The 18,046-nt window shown below is 48.8% G+C and overlaps 1 protein-coding gene across 1 annotated transcript in view; it reads left to right on the forward strand.

Annotated features, from left to right (window-relative positions):
- KCTD3 (potassium channel tetramerization domain containing 3) overlaps nucleotides 1-18,046 on the forward strand; it is a 93,430-nt gene that overhangs the window by 39,451 nt on the left and 35,933 nt on the right. Inside the window, exon 8 of the mRNA XM_066595068.1 lies at nucleotides 10,128-10,218. Within this exon, the coding sequence (XP_066451165.1) occupies nucleotides 10,128-10,218 (91 nt within the window). The remainder of the gene's footprint in view (nucleotides 1-10,127; nucleotides 10,219-18,046) is intronic.

The raw sequence follows: 18,046 nt of genomic DNA on the forward strand, positions 1-18,046 counted from the left end.
GTGAATGAGCCCCTAGGCAGCCCAATATTATGCAGAATTAGGCCTCAGCAGTTTGTCCTTCTCTCGGAGCCGCACGTGCCTCTGGCTTTACAAGGCCGGGCTACGCCGCTCTCCTCACCTGATGTAGGCCTTTAAATGGGTGCCTTTTATATTTGGGATTTATTTTGTTTCTTACAGAAAGCTTTCCCATTCTTCCCTGTGAGTTACACACCACACGCCATTTACATGAGAGCGCAATGCGATTTTAAAATTCTGCTATTGAAATAACTTTTGATTTTCACACTTTAGTATGTTTGTACCGTGATGTGATGCGTTCTCCTCGCAAACACATTACCCCCTCATAGGGAATATCACATATTTACAAGCACCATATCGGTCCTGTAAATATGGTCGCACTGTTGATGTGCTTATGTGAAGGTGATGGTAGAGGGGTTGTCCAGCAGCGCTGATCTCGCACGGGACAGGACCGTGCCTCAGGCCACCATATAAGGCTCCACCCAGCGGTAGGAGCAGGAAAACAGAATACTCAGTCCATGCATTGACGGAAACAGGTAGCGCTGATAATGCCGTCAACTATAATGGGGTCCTTTCTACGACTGCACATGCGTGAGCCCATAACAGCCAATCATGCTCTTCGCACGGACCGATGGTGCTTGTAAATCGCAGCACTTCCTATTCTGATCAGACTTCATGGGTAAGGATGGCCCGAGGAATGGTGCACATCCGTGACCATAGGACGGCATCCGATTGGGCCTGCCAGTGGAAATGAAGTCTCAGCACTTTGTAGTCTATTCTGGTCTGTGAATACCCTAATTGTCTATTATGAGTCCGGGTGTCCGAGTTTGTATGTTGCAGACTGAGATAGCGCCAAATATGCATAAACGCTGAAATAGTAATGACCCACAAGAACTTCAGTTCATAATAACCTAAGGCTGCTATTACAGTAGTGTTCGTGTTCTTCTGATGATTTCTAGCGCAGGTGCCGGAGGGCAATTAGTGCTCTTACTCACCACAATTAAAACTTCACAATGGCGGCATTCGCGCTCTGGACCACATCAGGCCCCAGTGCTTGCTGCTTTTGTTTCTTCCTTCTGCATCTTACCAGCGAGCTGTAAATTGCAACCATGTGTTTGTTTTTATCCCATGTAATGGCGCCAACGTACTTCCGGATCCAGCAGGGGTCATTTCCAAGCAGTAGTAGCGCTGGCTTCTGTGTCAGCTACTCCCCTATTTACTGTGCAACCAGCAGTACAGCACATGCGTGTGCAATCATAGTCAGCCGGCGTGTCCGGCAAAGGCAGTGCAGCGAGGTCACTAGTGATGGGGCATCAACTACTCAGCCCGAAGTAAAAGGAAGAGATCGACGTGACGTCAGCTGATCCAGCGAAATTGCAGTCATTTGGGTCATGTGACCCGACTTGCAAATGCTGGAAAGAAAAATATTGAACACAGATATATTAAGAAGTTGGTGGCAGTATATTTTAATGACAAAACCCGTTTACTGCTCATGTAGTAGCGTTAATTGCCAGGTTGGAAGTGTTCTCCGGGGTCATCGGGTCCAACTCCCTGCACAATGCAAAATCACTAAATCATCCCAGACAAATGTCTGTCCGGCCTCTGGAGACTTCCATTGAAGGAGAACTCCCCACCTCCCATGGCAACCTGTTCCACTCATTGATCACCCTCACTGTCTAATATCTAATCTGTGTCTCCTCCCTGACTCCTCTGCACTGTGACAGCCCTTCAGATATTTGTAGACAGCTATTAAGTCTCCTCTCAGCCTTCTCTTCTGCTAAATATTCCCAGATCCTTTAACCCTTTCAAATCCACTGTCTGACGTCTGAAGACATTCTGATTGAAGGCTGTACAGCTCTGATATCGGAAGACGCCCGGCAGGGTATACTTACTGCATATTACTGGCTGCTCTGTTGTTGGGGGCCTCTCTAGCATGTCCCATACCACAGTACTGGCTCTAGCCAGCAGATGGCACCATTGTATATTGGCAGAAAGAGAAAGCCCCCTAGGAAACCCTGAATCCAAAATTGGATTGCAAAGGGTTAACCGTTCCTCATAGGACATGATTTGCAGACCGCTCACCATCTTGGTAACTCTTCTCTGAACTTGCTCCAGTTTGTCTATGTCTTTTTCATAGTGGGGTGCCCAGAACTGGACCCAGTATTCCAGATGAGGTCTGACTAAGGAAGAGTAGAGGGGGATAATGACCTCACGTGATCTAGACTCTATGCTTCTCCTAATACATCCCAGAATTGTGTTTGCCTTTTTGGCTGCTGCATCACATTGTTGACTCATGTTCAGTCTATGATCTATTAGTATGCCCAAGTCTTTTTCACATGTGCTGCTGCTTAGCCCAATTCCTCCCATTCTGTATGTGCTTTTTTCATTTTTCTTGCCCAGAAATAGGACTTTGCATTTCTCCTTGTTAAATGTTATTCTGTTAGTCACCGCCCACTGTTCAAGCTTTTCTAGATCTTTCTGAACCCTTTCTCTTCTCCAATGTTAGCTATCCCTCCTAACAGTTGCCTCGTCAATCCCAGATTTGGTCATTTTTTTCAATAAGTATGGTAAGAGATACTTTGTCAAATGCTTTACTAAGGTCAAGATATACTATATCTACCGCATTTTCCTGATCAAATCAGTCAGTGATTCTGTCATAGAAGGGGATTAGATTCGTCTGGCATGACTTGTTTGTTACGAACCCATGCTGGCTCTGGTTAATTACTTCATTCTCATCCAAGTACTTGCATACATGCTGTTTAATAATTTGTTAAAAGATCTTTCCCGGTATGGAAGTCAGACTCACAGGCTTGTAGTTTCCTGTGTCTACCTTCTGCCCTTTTTTGAAAATGGGGACAACATTTGCCCTTTTCCAATGTGGGACTTCTCCTGTTTTTCAAGAATTTTCACCGATTATGGTCGGTGGCTCAGCAATTACTTCTGCTCCTTCCTTTAGTATCCTAAGATGTAATCTGTGTTCCCTCACCATCTCTTCGTATAGATAGCCTGCATTCTTTTATTCCCCCAATAACACAGGGAAGATCACCTGATGTTACATCTACTTTCTGAGAGAAAACAAATACAAAATAGGAATTTAAAAGTTTGTCCTTCATCATTCTTAACCAATTCACCATTTTAATCCTGTAATATCCTATAGCATTTTTGGCCTTTCTTTAGCGTTTGACATACCCTTATTCCTACTCATCGCTCCAGACTGAATCCTTTACACTTCTTTTTTCCTTTTTTCCTCTCCCCTTCTTCTACCCACTTTCTTTCCTAGTTCTGCAACTGGGCAGGTCAGCATACCTCCTATGGTATGCAGGTGGACTGCCGTTGCACTTTACCTTCTTCCTGTGACTCTTCTTCGCCTATTGGAGCCACTACACATTCCAATTAGCAGATGGTGGCTGTCAGGGATATCATGAGCCGTCCCTGCCAGACTTCAACGGCTGTCTCCCTTCAATTGCAGCGCGCTGTCCTACTTTAGCCTCCGGCTTTGGCCTAGTAGAGGGCACTTTCGAAGGGTGCGCATAGACAGAGGAGGGCTTCTTGTCCTGTCCACCAATCAGGGCTTACGCTGGCCTGTGTTGGGCTTCTTTTCCTCAGGTCTTTTTCACCCAATCCTCTTTTGGTGGCAGAACACACTCTTCTGATTGGTTGCCGTTCTCCTCTCTTAACAGAACCCGCCCTCAGTTCCTGTTGTTTTTTTTCCTCTCTGCTTGCTGGGACCATTAGTGTACCTGGCAAGCTCTTTGCTCATCTTCAAGTGACTGATCAGTATTTGAGCTTTGCTTCCCCCAACAGCTCTGGACTTGGTAAGTGCTGCCTGGTGCCTAGCTCCCCCCTTCCATTGCTCCTCCTGTAGGACCACTACTGAATGTCAAAGCAACAACATTTCAGAATTCTTTCTGGCTCTTTTCAGGAAGAATTAGCAGACTGCACAGAAAATAGGCCAGGCGGGGAAGTTTATCTGTGAGGCCTTCCTGGATACTGCCAGACTATTGTGCCTTAGCAGCTTCATTAGCCTCTCGGCGGACTCTGTGACTCCAATACTGGTAAGCAGATGGCGCCTATAAGTGGTCATTAACATGTCGCCTCTTTGGAGCCATACTGGTCAGGATTGTTTTTGAGGCCACTGGTTGTAAGAGTTTGCATCACAGAACAAATGCAGCTGTGCAAGATCTGCGCATAAGAAAGATCCTCCAGGTTAGCCATGGTCCTCCGAGTCCTCACAAAGATTCTGGCATATGTGATGGCTCTCGTCCACTCCAAGTGGATAATGGCCATTCCCTACCTCTACGACACATTTTGCTGAATGCTCTGACTCGGTCAGACACTCTAGCCACGCTGTCCTAGTTCGGGTGGATCATCACCACAAGTCCAGCCTCTCGCCATCTCAACGTCTGGTCTTTCTGTGTCTCTCATTCGACACTTGTTTTGAAACTGCTATATAAATTGCATTTCCTTCATGGGCATGTGTAATCCCTGTCTCCTATGACCATTTGTCACTGCCGGATAGTACTGCAACTGATGATCTCATCCTTCAAAGCCATCCCATTAGGACAGTTTCATGCCCTGCCCCTCTGCAGTGGGCCATTTTCTCACGGTGGGAGAAATCTGCAGACTCTTTTGATCAATAAATTCTACTACCTTAACAGATTCAATGCGCTCTTCTCGGGTGGCTGGATTCCCTCCCGATCCATCTAGGCCACTCCTTTCTGAATTTGCACTGGCAGGTTCTCATTATGGGGTGACTGTCACTTCAGCACTTCGTTCCCCAGGTAACTGGTCTCCCCATTCAGATCCAAACCAGCAACGCAATAGTCGTCAGATACATAAATCATCTGGGCAGTACCTGCAGCTTGCGAGGCATGGCAGAGGCAGCAAAGATCCTGACATGGGCTGAAAACCACCTCCCAGCTCTCTCGATGGTTCACGTACCAGATGTGGACAAATGGATAGCCAACTTCCTGATCAGAAAAACTTTTGACCTGGGAGAATGGGAGTTGCATCTTAATGCTTTCCAAGCCCTCTGTCAGAAATGGGGTCATCCGGATGTCAAACTGATGGGTTCACGATTCAACTGCAAATTCCCAACCTCCATGTCTAGATCTCAGGACCCTCAGGCCAGAGCAGTGGATGCCCTAGTAATTCCTTGGACCAAATTCCAGTTCCAGTACGTCTTCCCTCCCTTTCCACTCATACCGTAACTTCTCAAGAAGATTAAGGGCCTTCCGGTGATTCTCATTGCGCCAGACTGGCCTTGTCACGTGTGCTACGCAGATCTAGTCGACACTCAGTGGCCCCTCCCTTTTGGAGAAGAGAATCTCTTCTTGGGACCTCTCTTCCATCTGAGTTTGTCCACACTTCATTTAACGGCATGGCCATTGAAGCCGTGGTCCCGAGAGCCCGTGGTTCTTCTGAACCCATCATCCAGACTATGATGAAGGCTAAAAAGCCCTCCTCTTTCCAATTTATCATTGAGTCTAGAAAATGTTCTTCCTTTGGTGCGAAACCGCAACCTCCATCCTATGTGTTTCTCGCTATCTCACCTTCTCTCTTTCCTTGAGGAAAGGTTGGACATGTGCTTGAGCCTTAGATCCCTGAGGGGTCAGGTATGGGTATTGCTCATTGTTCTCCAACTCCCCCTGACCAAAATGTCAGCCGTTCATATTTATGTACAGGGAGTCGTTTGTGCCGCTCCTCCATACCATTCTCATGGCCCTCCTTGAGACCTTATTCTGGTAATAGACGCACTGCAGTCTCGCCCCTTTGAGGCGTTGCACAACATCCCGGCTCGTCTTTTGTCTCTTAGCGATCCCTTCTATCCGCATGATTTCTGAACTCGCTGTCTTGTCTGCCGAACCTCTGTTCACCATCTTCCATCAGGACAAGGTGGTCCTACGTCCCGGGTCCTTCTTACCTAAGTTGGTGTCTGCCTTCAATGTGGACATCTTGCCTTCCTTCTGTACCCCCGCCACAACCGAGGGAATCCTTTCTCCATAAACTGGACTTCGGTTTTCAGGACCTCTCTCTCCCAAATGTCGTCTGTCAGATTCTATGATGCTCTTTTTGTGTTTCCAGACGGCCTGAGACGCGGCCCGGTGGCTTCAGAATCCGTTATCTCATGTTGGCTCAGGTCATCAGTGATGGAGGCTTATCGTGCCAAGGGCAGGGAACTTCTCTTCTGTCTGCTTTGGCAGTGGGTACCTTTTGGGCGATGCGCAATGGGGCCTCTGCTCTGCAAGTGTGTAAGGGCACGATGTGGCCATCTCTGAACCTTCTCTATAGTCTACCAGGTGCCACTTTTGCATCTGCTGACGCCTCTCAGGGGAAGAGTCTTGCAGACGGCCATAGACTGACTGCATGTATCTTGATCAATTATTTCCTCAACCCTGAGGGACTTATCCGGAACGTCCCATGGTATTAAGTTTGCTTACAAAATGGCCAGCTTGGTGCCTGCAGGAGGAGTATAGCTGGTAGGAGGAGCAAGCACTTTTTCTGCTCTTGTTACCTCCTTGTGGCAGCAGCTATGCCCGTGATCCTAAGTTGTACCCCCCAATGAACGAGACAAGAAAGCGATTTTGGTACAAAAATCTTATTTTTTCTTCCCTGTCGATAGGCATCGCCCCACACCCTGCAGTGACTAATGGCTAATACGGCCCTGCGGCACAAGAGTAAAAGAAGACTTGCACTCAGTTTTTGAATAAGGTGCAAAACAGGGACAGCACGTGGTCAGCGTTGTGGTCCTGGGTTCGAATCCAACCAAGGGCAACAACTGCATGGAGTTTATATGTTTCCTCCGGGGCTTTGGTTTCTCCCACATGTTAAAAGCATGCTAATGGGTAAACTTAGACTGTGAGCCCCAACAGGACGGCGGAATATGTATGCGCTATATAAATGTGTAAAATACATAAACTGCAGAATACGGTCAGCCAGCGGTGAAAGGTGCAAATAACCCAAATTACCCAAATGTCGTTGTCTGTTTAGGAGCAGGTAAGCATCTCCGTCTAAGGATGCAGTCAGAAGGACGACTGTGATACTAAGCATTAAAAATGGGTTGGAGTTATTGGGTTACGATTTTCACGCGCGCGAAAGAACCGCAAGTGCTTACAATAGTCTTATGGTAAAAACGCATCACACTTGCAAATCACACGGTATGCGGGTGCGATGTGATATTTTATTGTTTTTTTACGGTCCCATGGGAAATAATGGGTGATTCCCTGTGAGGATCCCCCAAAACAGGATTTAGCGTTACCGGTACAGGAGCCGCTGCCTGCCGACTAATCAGGTAGTATCGGTAGTCCTGATCATCCAAGAGGGCAGATCAAAATGTGCCGCAGCAAAAAGGTTTACGGTCCGCAGAAGAGCAGATAGCGGGACACGGGGCGTTACACCAGGAGGCATCAATCAGAGGAACAGGAGGAGCTGCTAGAGGCCTACAGAATACCCGCCAGCATCAGGACTGGCAGGAAAGGAGGAGCTACCAGAGCCCCACAGAATACCCTCCAGCATCAGGACTGGCAGGAAAGGAGGAGCTACCAGAGCCCCACAGAATACCCTCCAGCATCAGGACTGGAGGAACAGGAGGAGCTACCAGAGCCCCACAGAATACCCTCCAGCATCAGGACTGGAGGAACAGGAGGAGCTACCAGAGCCCTACAGAATACCCTCCAGCATCAGGACTGGAGGGGCAGGAGTAGCTACCAGAGCCCCACAGAATACCCTCCAGCATCAGGACTGGCAGGAAAGGAGGAGCTACCAGAGCCCTACAGAATACCCTCCAGCATCAGGACTGGAGGAACAGGAGGAGCTGCCAGACCCTACAAAATACCCTCCACCACCAGGATCGGAGGAACAGGAGGAGCTACCAGAGCCCTACAGAATACCCTCCAGCATCAGGACTGGAGGAACAGGAGGAGCTACCAGAGCCCTACAGAATACCCTCCAGCATCAGGACTGGAGGGGCAGGAGGAGCTCCCAGAGCCCTACAGAATACCCTCCAGCATCAGGACTGGAGGAACAGGAGGAGCTGCCAGAGTCCTACAGAATACCCTCCAGTATCAGGATCGGAGGAACAGGAGGAGCTACCAGAGCACTACAGACTACCCTCCAGCATCAGGACTGGAGGGGCAGGAGGAGCTATCAGAGCCCTACAAAATACCCTCCACCACCAGGACCGGAGGAACAGGAGGAGCTACCAGAGCACTACAGAATACCCTCCAGCATCAGGACTGGAGGAACAGGAGGAGCTACCAGAGCCCCACAGAATACCCTCCAGTATCAGGATCGGAGGAACAGGAGGAGCTACCAGAGCCCTACAGAATACCTGCCAGCATCAGGACCGGAGGAGCTACCAGAGCCCTAAAGAATACCCTCCAGCATCGGGACCGAAGGAACAGGAAGAGCTACCAGACCCTACAGAATACCCATCAGCATCAGGACCGGAGGAACAGGAGGAGCTACCAGACCCTACAGAATACCCTCCAGCATCAGTACTGGAGGGACAGGAGGAGCTACCAGAGCCCTACAGATTATCTCCAGTGGCTTCTGACCAGAATGTGATACACAAACTCTAGACCGTTTCAATGGAATTTGGCCCATAGCTTGCTCATTAATACTAATGCCCCTCATGCCCCCTTTATAGTAATGATGTTCCCACGGCCCCTTTATAAGCAGATTAAAATAAAAGAAAACCCATAGTTCCCTTTCTCCTGTTGCTCCCATGTTGACTTCTAGGCTGAGCGATCACGTGATATATGAATATTTTTTTTCACTGCATGGTCCACCTTGGTGCCCCTCTTTTTGTTGCGCCCCGGCGGTTGCACCCCCTGCCCGGTGGTAGAGATGGCGATGCACAGACTGCACGAGGGTCCGACCTCCTGTAAAGCGACCTGCGCTCACTGGACGGCTCTGTTGGCATTTACCAGGGAACCCCAGGATCGACAGGTCCGCTGTTGGCGCCCGTGTGACAGACTTGAGAGTCTGGGGCCCAAGGAGATGTGAGATGTTTCCTTCAGTCTTGGGGCGGTGCGCATCCTGGGGCGCAAGAACGCTTTACGGACGAGACAATCGTGGAAAAGGGAAAAATAAGCCAAATTATCTGCACCCTTCAGCGCCGCTCTACACCTTCCATCAGATGCTTCTGCTGCTCCATGAGCCTCGAGGACACAGAGATGGCCGCTTCTGCATCCTCCTCGCCGCTCCGTAAGACCCAATCACTTGATTCACCACGAAAATAGGTCATTCAAGTGGAACGTCTTCTGCCCCGCTGGGGATCTAAGCAGAGCAGATGTACAACCGGAGCCGAGCAAGCATCAGCGAGCGAGCGGGAGCCTCCGCCGGCGCTGCCGCCAGGCGCTGTACCTCCAGGAGCCGCTCCCGACAGGCACTTATCTGCACATTGCACTTGTGACTCGCCATAACCATCCTTTCTAGGAAGTCGCGGGCGCCGCTGGCAGCAGACGGGGGGCCGTCGTCAGCCTAATGAAGAGATCATGTTCCCCGCGTGACATTTCACCGCAGCGACAGACTCTCAGCACTTCTTGTTCTTCTTAAGAAGCGCTTCGAGCCGGGGATAAATGCAGAAGCGATGTTTGTAAGCGCCGCGCACTTGTAGACATTGCCGTGTTTGAGCAAAACTCGGGTTATTAAGTATGGCTGGCAGTTTGTACTTAAGAGACTTATGATTTAGTGCGAGTGTCACTTCCAATAGCCCCATTTCACCGGAGGACGGTCTCATGAGTTCAGCTCTGAGGAGCGGTGATGGATCAGTGATGGTGATGCAATTACGGGACTTGCCAGCCGCATGCCTCACCTGTAGATAAATGGAGGCAGCATGCACGCTCTCCCCTCCCCCGCTCGCTCCGTGCCAAGGCTGCATTCATTCGGCCACCAATCTCATCTGGGAATCCAATTTCTTATCTTTTATCAGCGTTCAAAATGGCAACGAACAACAAGCTGTAAGTTCACTTGGTAATGCAGATCGCGGCGCGCGTGATGAAGGGCTGCGGGTAATAGCGTGTTCCGGAAGGGCCTCATTTTTCTTGTGGGTTTGCCGGTAAGCTGCTGTCTGGGCATTACATATATATATTTTGCTTCTCCTTCTGCAGGATTCCCAGTGGATCCCCGGAAAGTACTAATCGTGGCGGGCCATCACAACTGGATTGTCGCGGCCTACGCGCACTTTGTGGTTTGCTACAGGTATGAATTATTCATCGCCATGCATTTTCTTCCATGTGTATTATTTTTTCTTCCTTCTCGTCGGCCCCCTTGATTGTTTCTCCCAGAATGCACTGCGTGGCGGGCCGCACAAAGCCATTTGTCTTCTGGAATTAGCTGGTATGGCTGCGATCACCATGAACATAAAGCGTGAGCGGGATCATCCGTTCAGCGGCGGCACTCTTATATTGGATTGTAAAGAAGTCATTACTGTAAGATCTGTCTGCCAGGAGATGGAGGGATATGTACTTGTCCGGTTCATAATGGCGTTCCCTGCCGGCGGCAGAGTGATGAGCCGCCGCTGTATGAGATTACAGAGCAGGAGAAGTTACAGACTGCGCCATACTTCTTCACAAGTTACAATGTTGTTGGGTGAGTAGGTTAACCCCTTCCTGCACCCTCACATACTACTACACGGACTGCTCAGCCAGTAGCACCAAGGACAGCATCTGCATGGAGTTTGTATGTTTGCAGGGTTTGCCATGGGGTTTTCTGGTCCAATATGAGTGAGTGTGGGGAATATAGACTGTGGCGTCACTATGGAGACGGGGCCCGATGTAACTTCTAGCTGTACTGCACTGTGGACTATGTATGCACTATACAAGTGAGTAAAATAATAGGTGATCGCCTGGGCACGGCCGTCATTTCCATGTGGTGACCAGCAGGGGGATGACCGTACGCAGCTGCACTCCTACAACCACTGGGATGCGGCTCTGTAAATGGTCCCCGCAGTTAAAGGGGCTTTCAGGGACTTTAAAAAGTAAAGAAGAAAACTAATACTTACCTGCTCCCAGCAGCTCTGCGGGGGTACCGCTCAGAAAGGAGCCGGTGGGCGGTCAGACAGCGGGACCGCTCAGCCAATCACAAGCTTCAGTGGGGATTCTACCAGGGCCACTTAAAGCTGTGATTGGCTGAGTGGTCATACAGCATGGGACTGGAGCTCCAGCGCCCTCCGGAGGCCTCTGAAGGAAGTATACATTTTAAGGGCTCATTCACACGGTTCTACTTCGTTTCAGTCCGTTAAATATGCAGAGGTTTCGTGCACCAAAACCGTGTGGATTCTTAGCGTATTGCGTCTCTTTTGCGCACATATTCATTATGTTTGCACATGTGTGAACACAAGCAGCCCCATTGATTTGATATTTCCTGCTTTGATTCGTAATTTCGCAGTGAATACGTCCGCGCAGACGCGCTCCCATTGGCTCACATGGACAGTTTTGTTTGTGGTTTTTTTCAGTGCATGTAAATCAGTGAGGTCTAAGCTGTCTGCATTGAGCGCCAATACACAAGTGTGAATGAGGCCTAAGTCTATGCACGCTCTTCAAAGTCCTGGAAAAACCCTTTAACACCTGAAGGCCTCGTTCACAAGAGCGTGTTTACGCGCGCACAAGACCATGCGTCTGTTAGAACCAGTGGTTCCCTATTGTGTGTTCACATGTCTGCGTTTTACAGGCGTGCAAACACGAGAACCTGCAAAAGACAGGACATGCGTGCACCATAGGTCCGTCCTGTGCATCAGTATTCCCCGCGGGGAGTCCCCTTGTCAGTAAACACTGTGACAGCTGTGGCAGAGGATTGAAAGGTTCTTCCATTGCTTTCAATGGGGCCGCTGCTGCTGCAGGCGGCCACATTGAAAGCGATAGTCTGCCAGCAACCCTGGCAGTGATTTTCGGGGAAGAGCTGTAAATATAAGGCTTTATCTATTTTTTCTGACGACGTCTGCCGTGTGGTTAAATAATGTGTTACATTGATAGATTGGACTTTTATGGACGCAGCGATACCAAATATGTAGTTTGTTTGATTATTTAGATTCTTTTATTATAAATCCTTTTTTATTACCTTTTATTTTTTTTAAATAATTAATAAAACTTTTTCAAACTAATTTTTACAAGAACTTTCGCTGCTTGGATCGCTCCTGCAGTATGATGTGATGCCATAGTATTACATTATACTGCGATCTGACAGGCATTTTATCAAGCCGTGCCACAGGCATGGCTTGATAGACATTCTGCAATAGCAGCCCTGAGGCCTTTCAAAAGGCCCTTGGCTGCCATGACAACCGCACGTTAACCATCACAACAGCATGGTTTCACAGGGGAAGAGTCCAGGGTGAACCGTCCGCCTGCAGTCCAGACCTTCCACCATCTACTGCATCCATCACAACAGCAAGGCTTCACAGGAGAAGAGTCCGGGGTGAACCGGCCGCCTGCAGTCCAGACCTTCCACCACATACTACATCCATCACAACAGCATGGCTTCACAGGAGAAGAGTCTGGGATGAACCGGCTACCTGCAGTCCGGACCTTCCAGCATATACTACATCCATCACAACAGCTTTACAGGAGAAGAGTCCGGGGTGAAACGGCTGCCTGCAGTCCAGACCTTCCACCATATACTACATCCATCACAACTGCTTCACAGGAGAAGAGTCCGGGGTGAACCGGCTGCCTGCAGTCCAGACCTTCCACCATATACTACATCCGTCACAACAGCATGGCTTCACAGGAGAAGAGTCTGGGCTGAACCGACTGCCTGCAGTCCAGACCTTGCACCATATACTACATCCATCACAACAGCTTCACAGGAGAAGAGTCCTGGGTGAACTGGCCGCCTGCAGTCCGGACCTTCCACCATATACTACATCCGTCACAACAGCATGGCTTCACAGGAGAAGAGTCCGGGATGAACCGACTGCCTGCAGTCCGGACCTTCCAGCATATACTACATCCATCACAACAGCTTTACAGGAGAAGAGTCCGGGGTGAAACGGCTGCCTGCAGTCCAGACCTTCCACCATATACTACATCCATCACAACTGCTTCACAGGAGAAGAGTCCGGGGTGAACCGGCTGCCTGCAGTCCAGACCTTCCACCATATACTACATCCGTCACAACAGCATGGCTTCACAGGAGAAGAGTCTGGGCTGAACCGACTGCCTGCAGTCCAGACCTTGCACCATATACTACATCCATCACAACAGCTTCACAGGAGAAGAGTCCTGGGTGAACCAGCCGCCTGCAGTCCAGACCTTCCACCATATACTACATTCATCACAACAGCTTCACAGGAGAAGAGTCCGGGATGAACCGACCGCCTGCAGTCCAGACCTTCCACCATATACTGTATCCATCACAACAGCTTCACAGGAGAAGAGTCCGGCGTGAACCGGCTGCCTGCAATCCAGACCTTCCATCATATACCACATCCATCACAACAGCTTCACAGGAGAAGAGTCCGGGGTGAACCGGCCACCTACAGTCAGGACCTTCCACCATATACTACATTCATCACAACAATATGGCTTCACAGGAGAAGAGTCCGGGGTGAACCGACCGCCTGTAGTCCAGACCTTCCACCATATACTACATCCATCACAACAGCTTCACAGGAGAAGAGTCCGGGGTGAACTGACTGCCTGCAGTCCGGACCTTCCACCATATACTACATCCCTCACAACAATATGGCTTCACAGGAGAAGAGTCTGGGGTGAACTGTCCGCCTGCAGTCCAGACCTTCCACCATATACTACATCCATCACAACAGCTTCACAGGAGAAGAGTCCGGGGTGAACCGGCCGTCTGCAGTCCAGACCTTCCACCATATACTACATCCATCACAACAGCATAGCTTCACAGGAGAAGAGTCCGGGATGAACCGGCCGCCTGCAGTCCAGACCTTCTACCATATACTACATCCATCACAACAGCTTCACAGGAGAAGAGTCCGGGGTGAACCGGCCGCCTGCAGTCCAGACCTTCCACCATATACTACATCCATCACAACAGCTTCACAGGAGAAGAGTCCGGGGTGAACCGGCCGCCTGCAGTCCAGACCTTCCAACAAAAGGAAACATTTGGCACATTAGGGAACAAAATATCCTTAAAGACGCCCGAGGACTGTAGAGCAGATAGAATCCTCCATCAGACAAGAAGGGGACAACATTCCTCTCCCAAAACTCCAGCGATTGTTCTCCTCACTTCCCAGAAGACAGGATGTTACACAGCTGTAGACACGGCCCCGCCCGACCTTTGTGAGATCCCATGGTTTTTGGAATTAGGGTTGTATTTAAATGCAGTAACATGTAGCGACAATCTGGGGATTCTCACCCGCTCAGCACGGCCGTCTTTCACTCTAGACAGTTGGCAGCCCTCAGAATATTGCACCCACTGTGTATTTTTCCTTAAAACCCTTTCTTGTGTTTTTTCAGCATTGACATTGGACAGCTTTCACACTGTATTTACAGGCTGCACCGCACACATACCACCTGGCTGCTAACTAAACACAAGACCGGGCCTCTTTATCCACAGGCCTAATGCCCAACTTTACAGTTCATTGTCCATATCAGGTCTCTATATGCCCCTCTGGGATCTGACCTGCTCTCCTCCAGCCTCAAGGAGTCACGACCAATGAGTATGACAGGAACCCAAGCTTTTCTGTCCTTCCTGCCACACCCACACAGGTGTTATCTCTCGGCCGTTTAGCAGAAGGACCTCTGCTGGTCATTCTGCTAACTGCACTGTCACAATATATAATGCCACTCATTTGTTAGTTCCATAACCATCACAACAGGTCCTATAAATGTAAACACTTGTCATAGGTCAGTAATGGACAACATAAAAGGGTGAGGGGGAAACCATGGTGGAGTAGTGTGTGTGTTTTTTTTTTTTTTTGCCAGCCCCACCCCATATTAAATTAATAACGTTAAGCGCTAACACATATGTAACCCAAGATAGTGCCTATAGAAACATTCTGCATTGCTTCAGGAATACGTTATTGGTCCTGAAATGGCGAGACGAACAATTCAAACTTTTGTGTCATCTTGAAGGCCAAAAAAATGCACTGGTCCTGAAGGGGTTAACACCTCATGGTTTTTTACTGTTTTTTTAGGAGATTTCTTAGCTTTGACTTTTGTAAGACTATATAACTTGGAAGTGCCATAAAAGCCTGATTCACAGGGTCTGATTGTTGGGATCCCTGATGATCCTGGTAATTGGGATTCCCCGTTCCTGGAGGTGAAGCGGCCCCTCATGGGGAAGCAGCTTCGCGGGCTCGCTTGGCTGTTCCTGTATCTTCTATTGTCTTAAGCACATGCACAGCTAAAAAGGGACCGGACTCTCCTGTTCTGAGGATCAAGGAGGGTCCCGGCCATCAGACCCCAACTGCTTCTGTGACATACGAATCTGCGTACTGTCAGCACGATGATGGCGCTGGGACATGGGCGAACCCATGCAACCTTTTTTCCCCAGCAAATCAACAGAAACGTCGCTGGAACCCCGAGGCTCCATATTGTGAATCGATGACGATTGTTGGTCGTTGTCTGGTGTTACGGGAAAAAAACATGTTTTTATAGAATGACAGCGATAAAACATATAAACTCTCAGTGCGTATTTGGTATCGCTGAAACTGCAACCGCTAGAAGCAAGTAGACGGGACATTCGTGTCGTTGGAGGAGGATGTACAATTTAATTTTTTTTTTTTTTTGCTGACCCAACAATTAAATTGAGGAAAATGAACATGACAGCGGCCAAAAGAGAGTCCTCACGGCTGCCAAACATTAAGCACTTATGTACCTGGGAAAAGTACAACTTCTGGCGCAAAAAGCCAGTAGTACAGGTGAATATAAGAAACTAATATATCATAGAAAATGCTTCTTTCTTCCTCTATCAGGCTTCTGTGCTGCTTCTACCTTTAAGCTGCTAATATTCCTCTTGGTAGACAAGATGGACTAACATGTCACTGACTGATCAGATTACATGCTGACCATAGAAGTCTATGGTGAGGAGAGCGGGAGGAGGAGCAAAGAGAGAGAAAGAAACTGAAAGACCTAGAGACACTGCTGCAGCTAGTAGTAGGTAATGGTATACTGTCTCGCAGCTACTAAAATCACATCTATACTGTTCAGTACTGCTATATAATGTCCACCATGCAGGTGTTACTTATGAGAGTGAACTACACAAAGATAGAAAAGAGATCCTTCTCTCCTATGTATACATTGTATGCAGACATCATAGTAATGCAGGATCTCTATCTCTGAGCTGGAGGGTGTAGACTGCTACTACGTGTACAGTGCATGGAGACATCATAGCAGCAGTCTATACCCACCAGCTCAGAGAGAGAGAAGACATCCTGCTCTCCTATGTGTACAGTGTATGGAAACATCATAGCAGCAGTCTGCACCCACCAGCTCAGAGATGGAGAAGAGATCCTGCTCTCCTATGTATACAGTGTATGGAGAGATCATAGTAGCAGTCTACACCCACCAGCTCAGAGAGAGAGAAGAGATCCTGCTCTCCTATGTGTACAGGGTATGGGGACATCATAGCAGCAGTCTACACCCAGCAGCTCAGAGATGGAGAAGAGATCCTGCTCTCCTATGTATACAGTGTATGGAGACATCATAGCAGCAGACTACACCCACCAGCGCAGAGAGAGAGAAGAGATCCTGCTCTCCTATGTGTACAGGGTATGGGGACATCATAGCAGCAGTCTACACCCAGCAGCTCAGAGATGGAGAAGAGATCCTGCTCTCCTATGTATACAGTGTATGGAGACATCATAGCAGCAGTCTACACCCACCAGCTCAGAGAGAGAGAGGAGATCCTGCTCTCCTATGTGTACAGTGTATGGAGACATCATAGCAGCAGTCTACACCCACCAGCTCAGAGAGAGAGAGGAGATCCTGCTCTCCTATGTGTACAACGTATGGAGACATCATAGCAGCAGTCTACACCCACCAGCTCAGAGATAGAGAAGAGATCCTGCTCTCCTATGTGTGCAGTGTATGGAGACATCATATCAGCAGTCTACACCCACCAGCTCAGATATAGAGAAGAGATCCTGCTCTTCTATGTGTACAGTGTATGGAGACATCATAGCAGCAGTCTACACCCACCAGCTCAGAGATAGAGAAGAGATCCTGCTCTCCTATGTATACAGTGTATGGAGACATCATAGCAGCAGTCTACACCCACCAGCTCAGAGATAGAGAAGAGATCCTGCTCTCCTATGTATACAGTGTATGGAGACATCATAGCAGCAGACTACACCCACCAGCGCAGAGATAGAGAAGAGATCCTGCTCTCCTATGTGTACAGTGTGTGGAGATATAGCAGCAGTATACACCCTCCAGCTCAGAGATGGAGAAGAGATCATGCTCTCCTATGTGTACAGTGTATGAAGACATCATAGCAGCAGTCTACACCCACCAGCTCACAGATAGAGAAGAGATCCTGCTCTCCTATGTGTACAGTGTATGGAGACATCATAGCAGCAGTCTACACCCACCAGCTCAGAGATAGAGAAGAGATCCTGCTCTCCTATGTGTACAGTGTATGAAGACATCATAGCAGCAGTCTACACCCACCAGCTCAGACATAGAGAAGAGATCCTGCTCTCCTATGTGTACAGTGTATGGAGACATCATAGCAGCAGTCTATACCCACCAGCTCAGAGATAGAGAAGAGATCCTGCTCTCCTATGTGTACAGTGTATGGAGACATCATAGCAGCAGTCTACACCCACCAGCTCAGACATAGAGAAGAGATCCTGCTCTCCTATGTGTACAGTGTATGGAGACATCATAGCAGCAGTCTACACCCACCAGATCAGAGATGGAGAAGAGATCCTGCTCGCCCATGTGTACAGTGTATGGAGACATCATAGCAGCAGTCTACACCCACCAGCTCAGAGAGAGAGGAGATCCTGCTCTCCTATGTGTACCGTGTATGGAGACATCATAGCAGCAGTCTATACCCACCAGCTCAGAGATAGAGAAGAGATCCTGCTCTCCTATGTGTACAGTGTATGGAG

The sequence above is a fragment of the Eleutherodactylus coqui genome, chromosome 3, assembly GCF_035609145.1.
Source record: "Eleutherodactylus coqui strain aEleCoq1 chromosome 3, aEleCoq1.hap1, whole genome shotgun sequence".
Taxonomy (NCBI): Eukaryota; Metazoa; Chordata; class Amphibia; order Anura; family Eleutherodactylidae; genus Eleutherodactylus; species Eleutherodactylus coqui.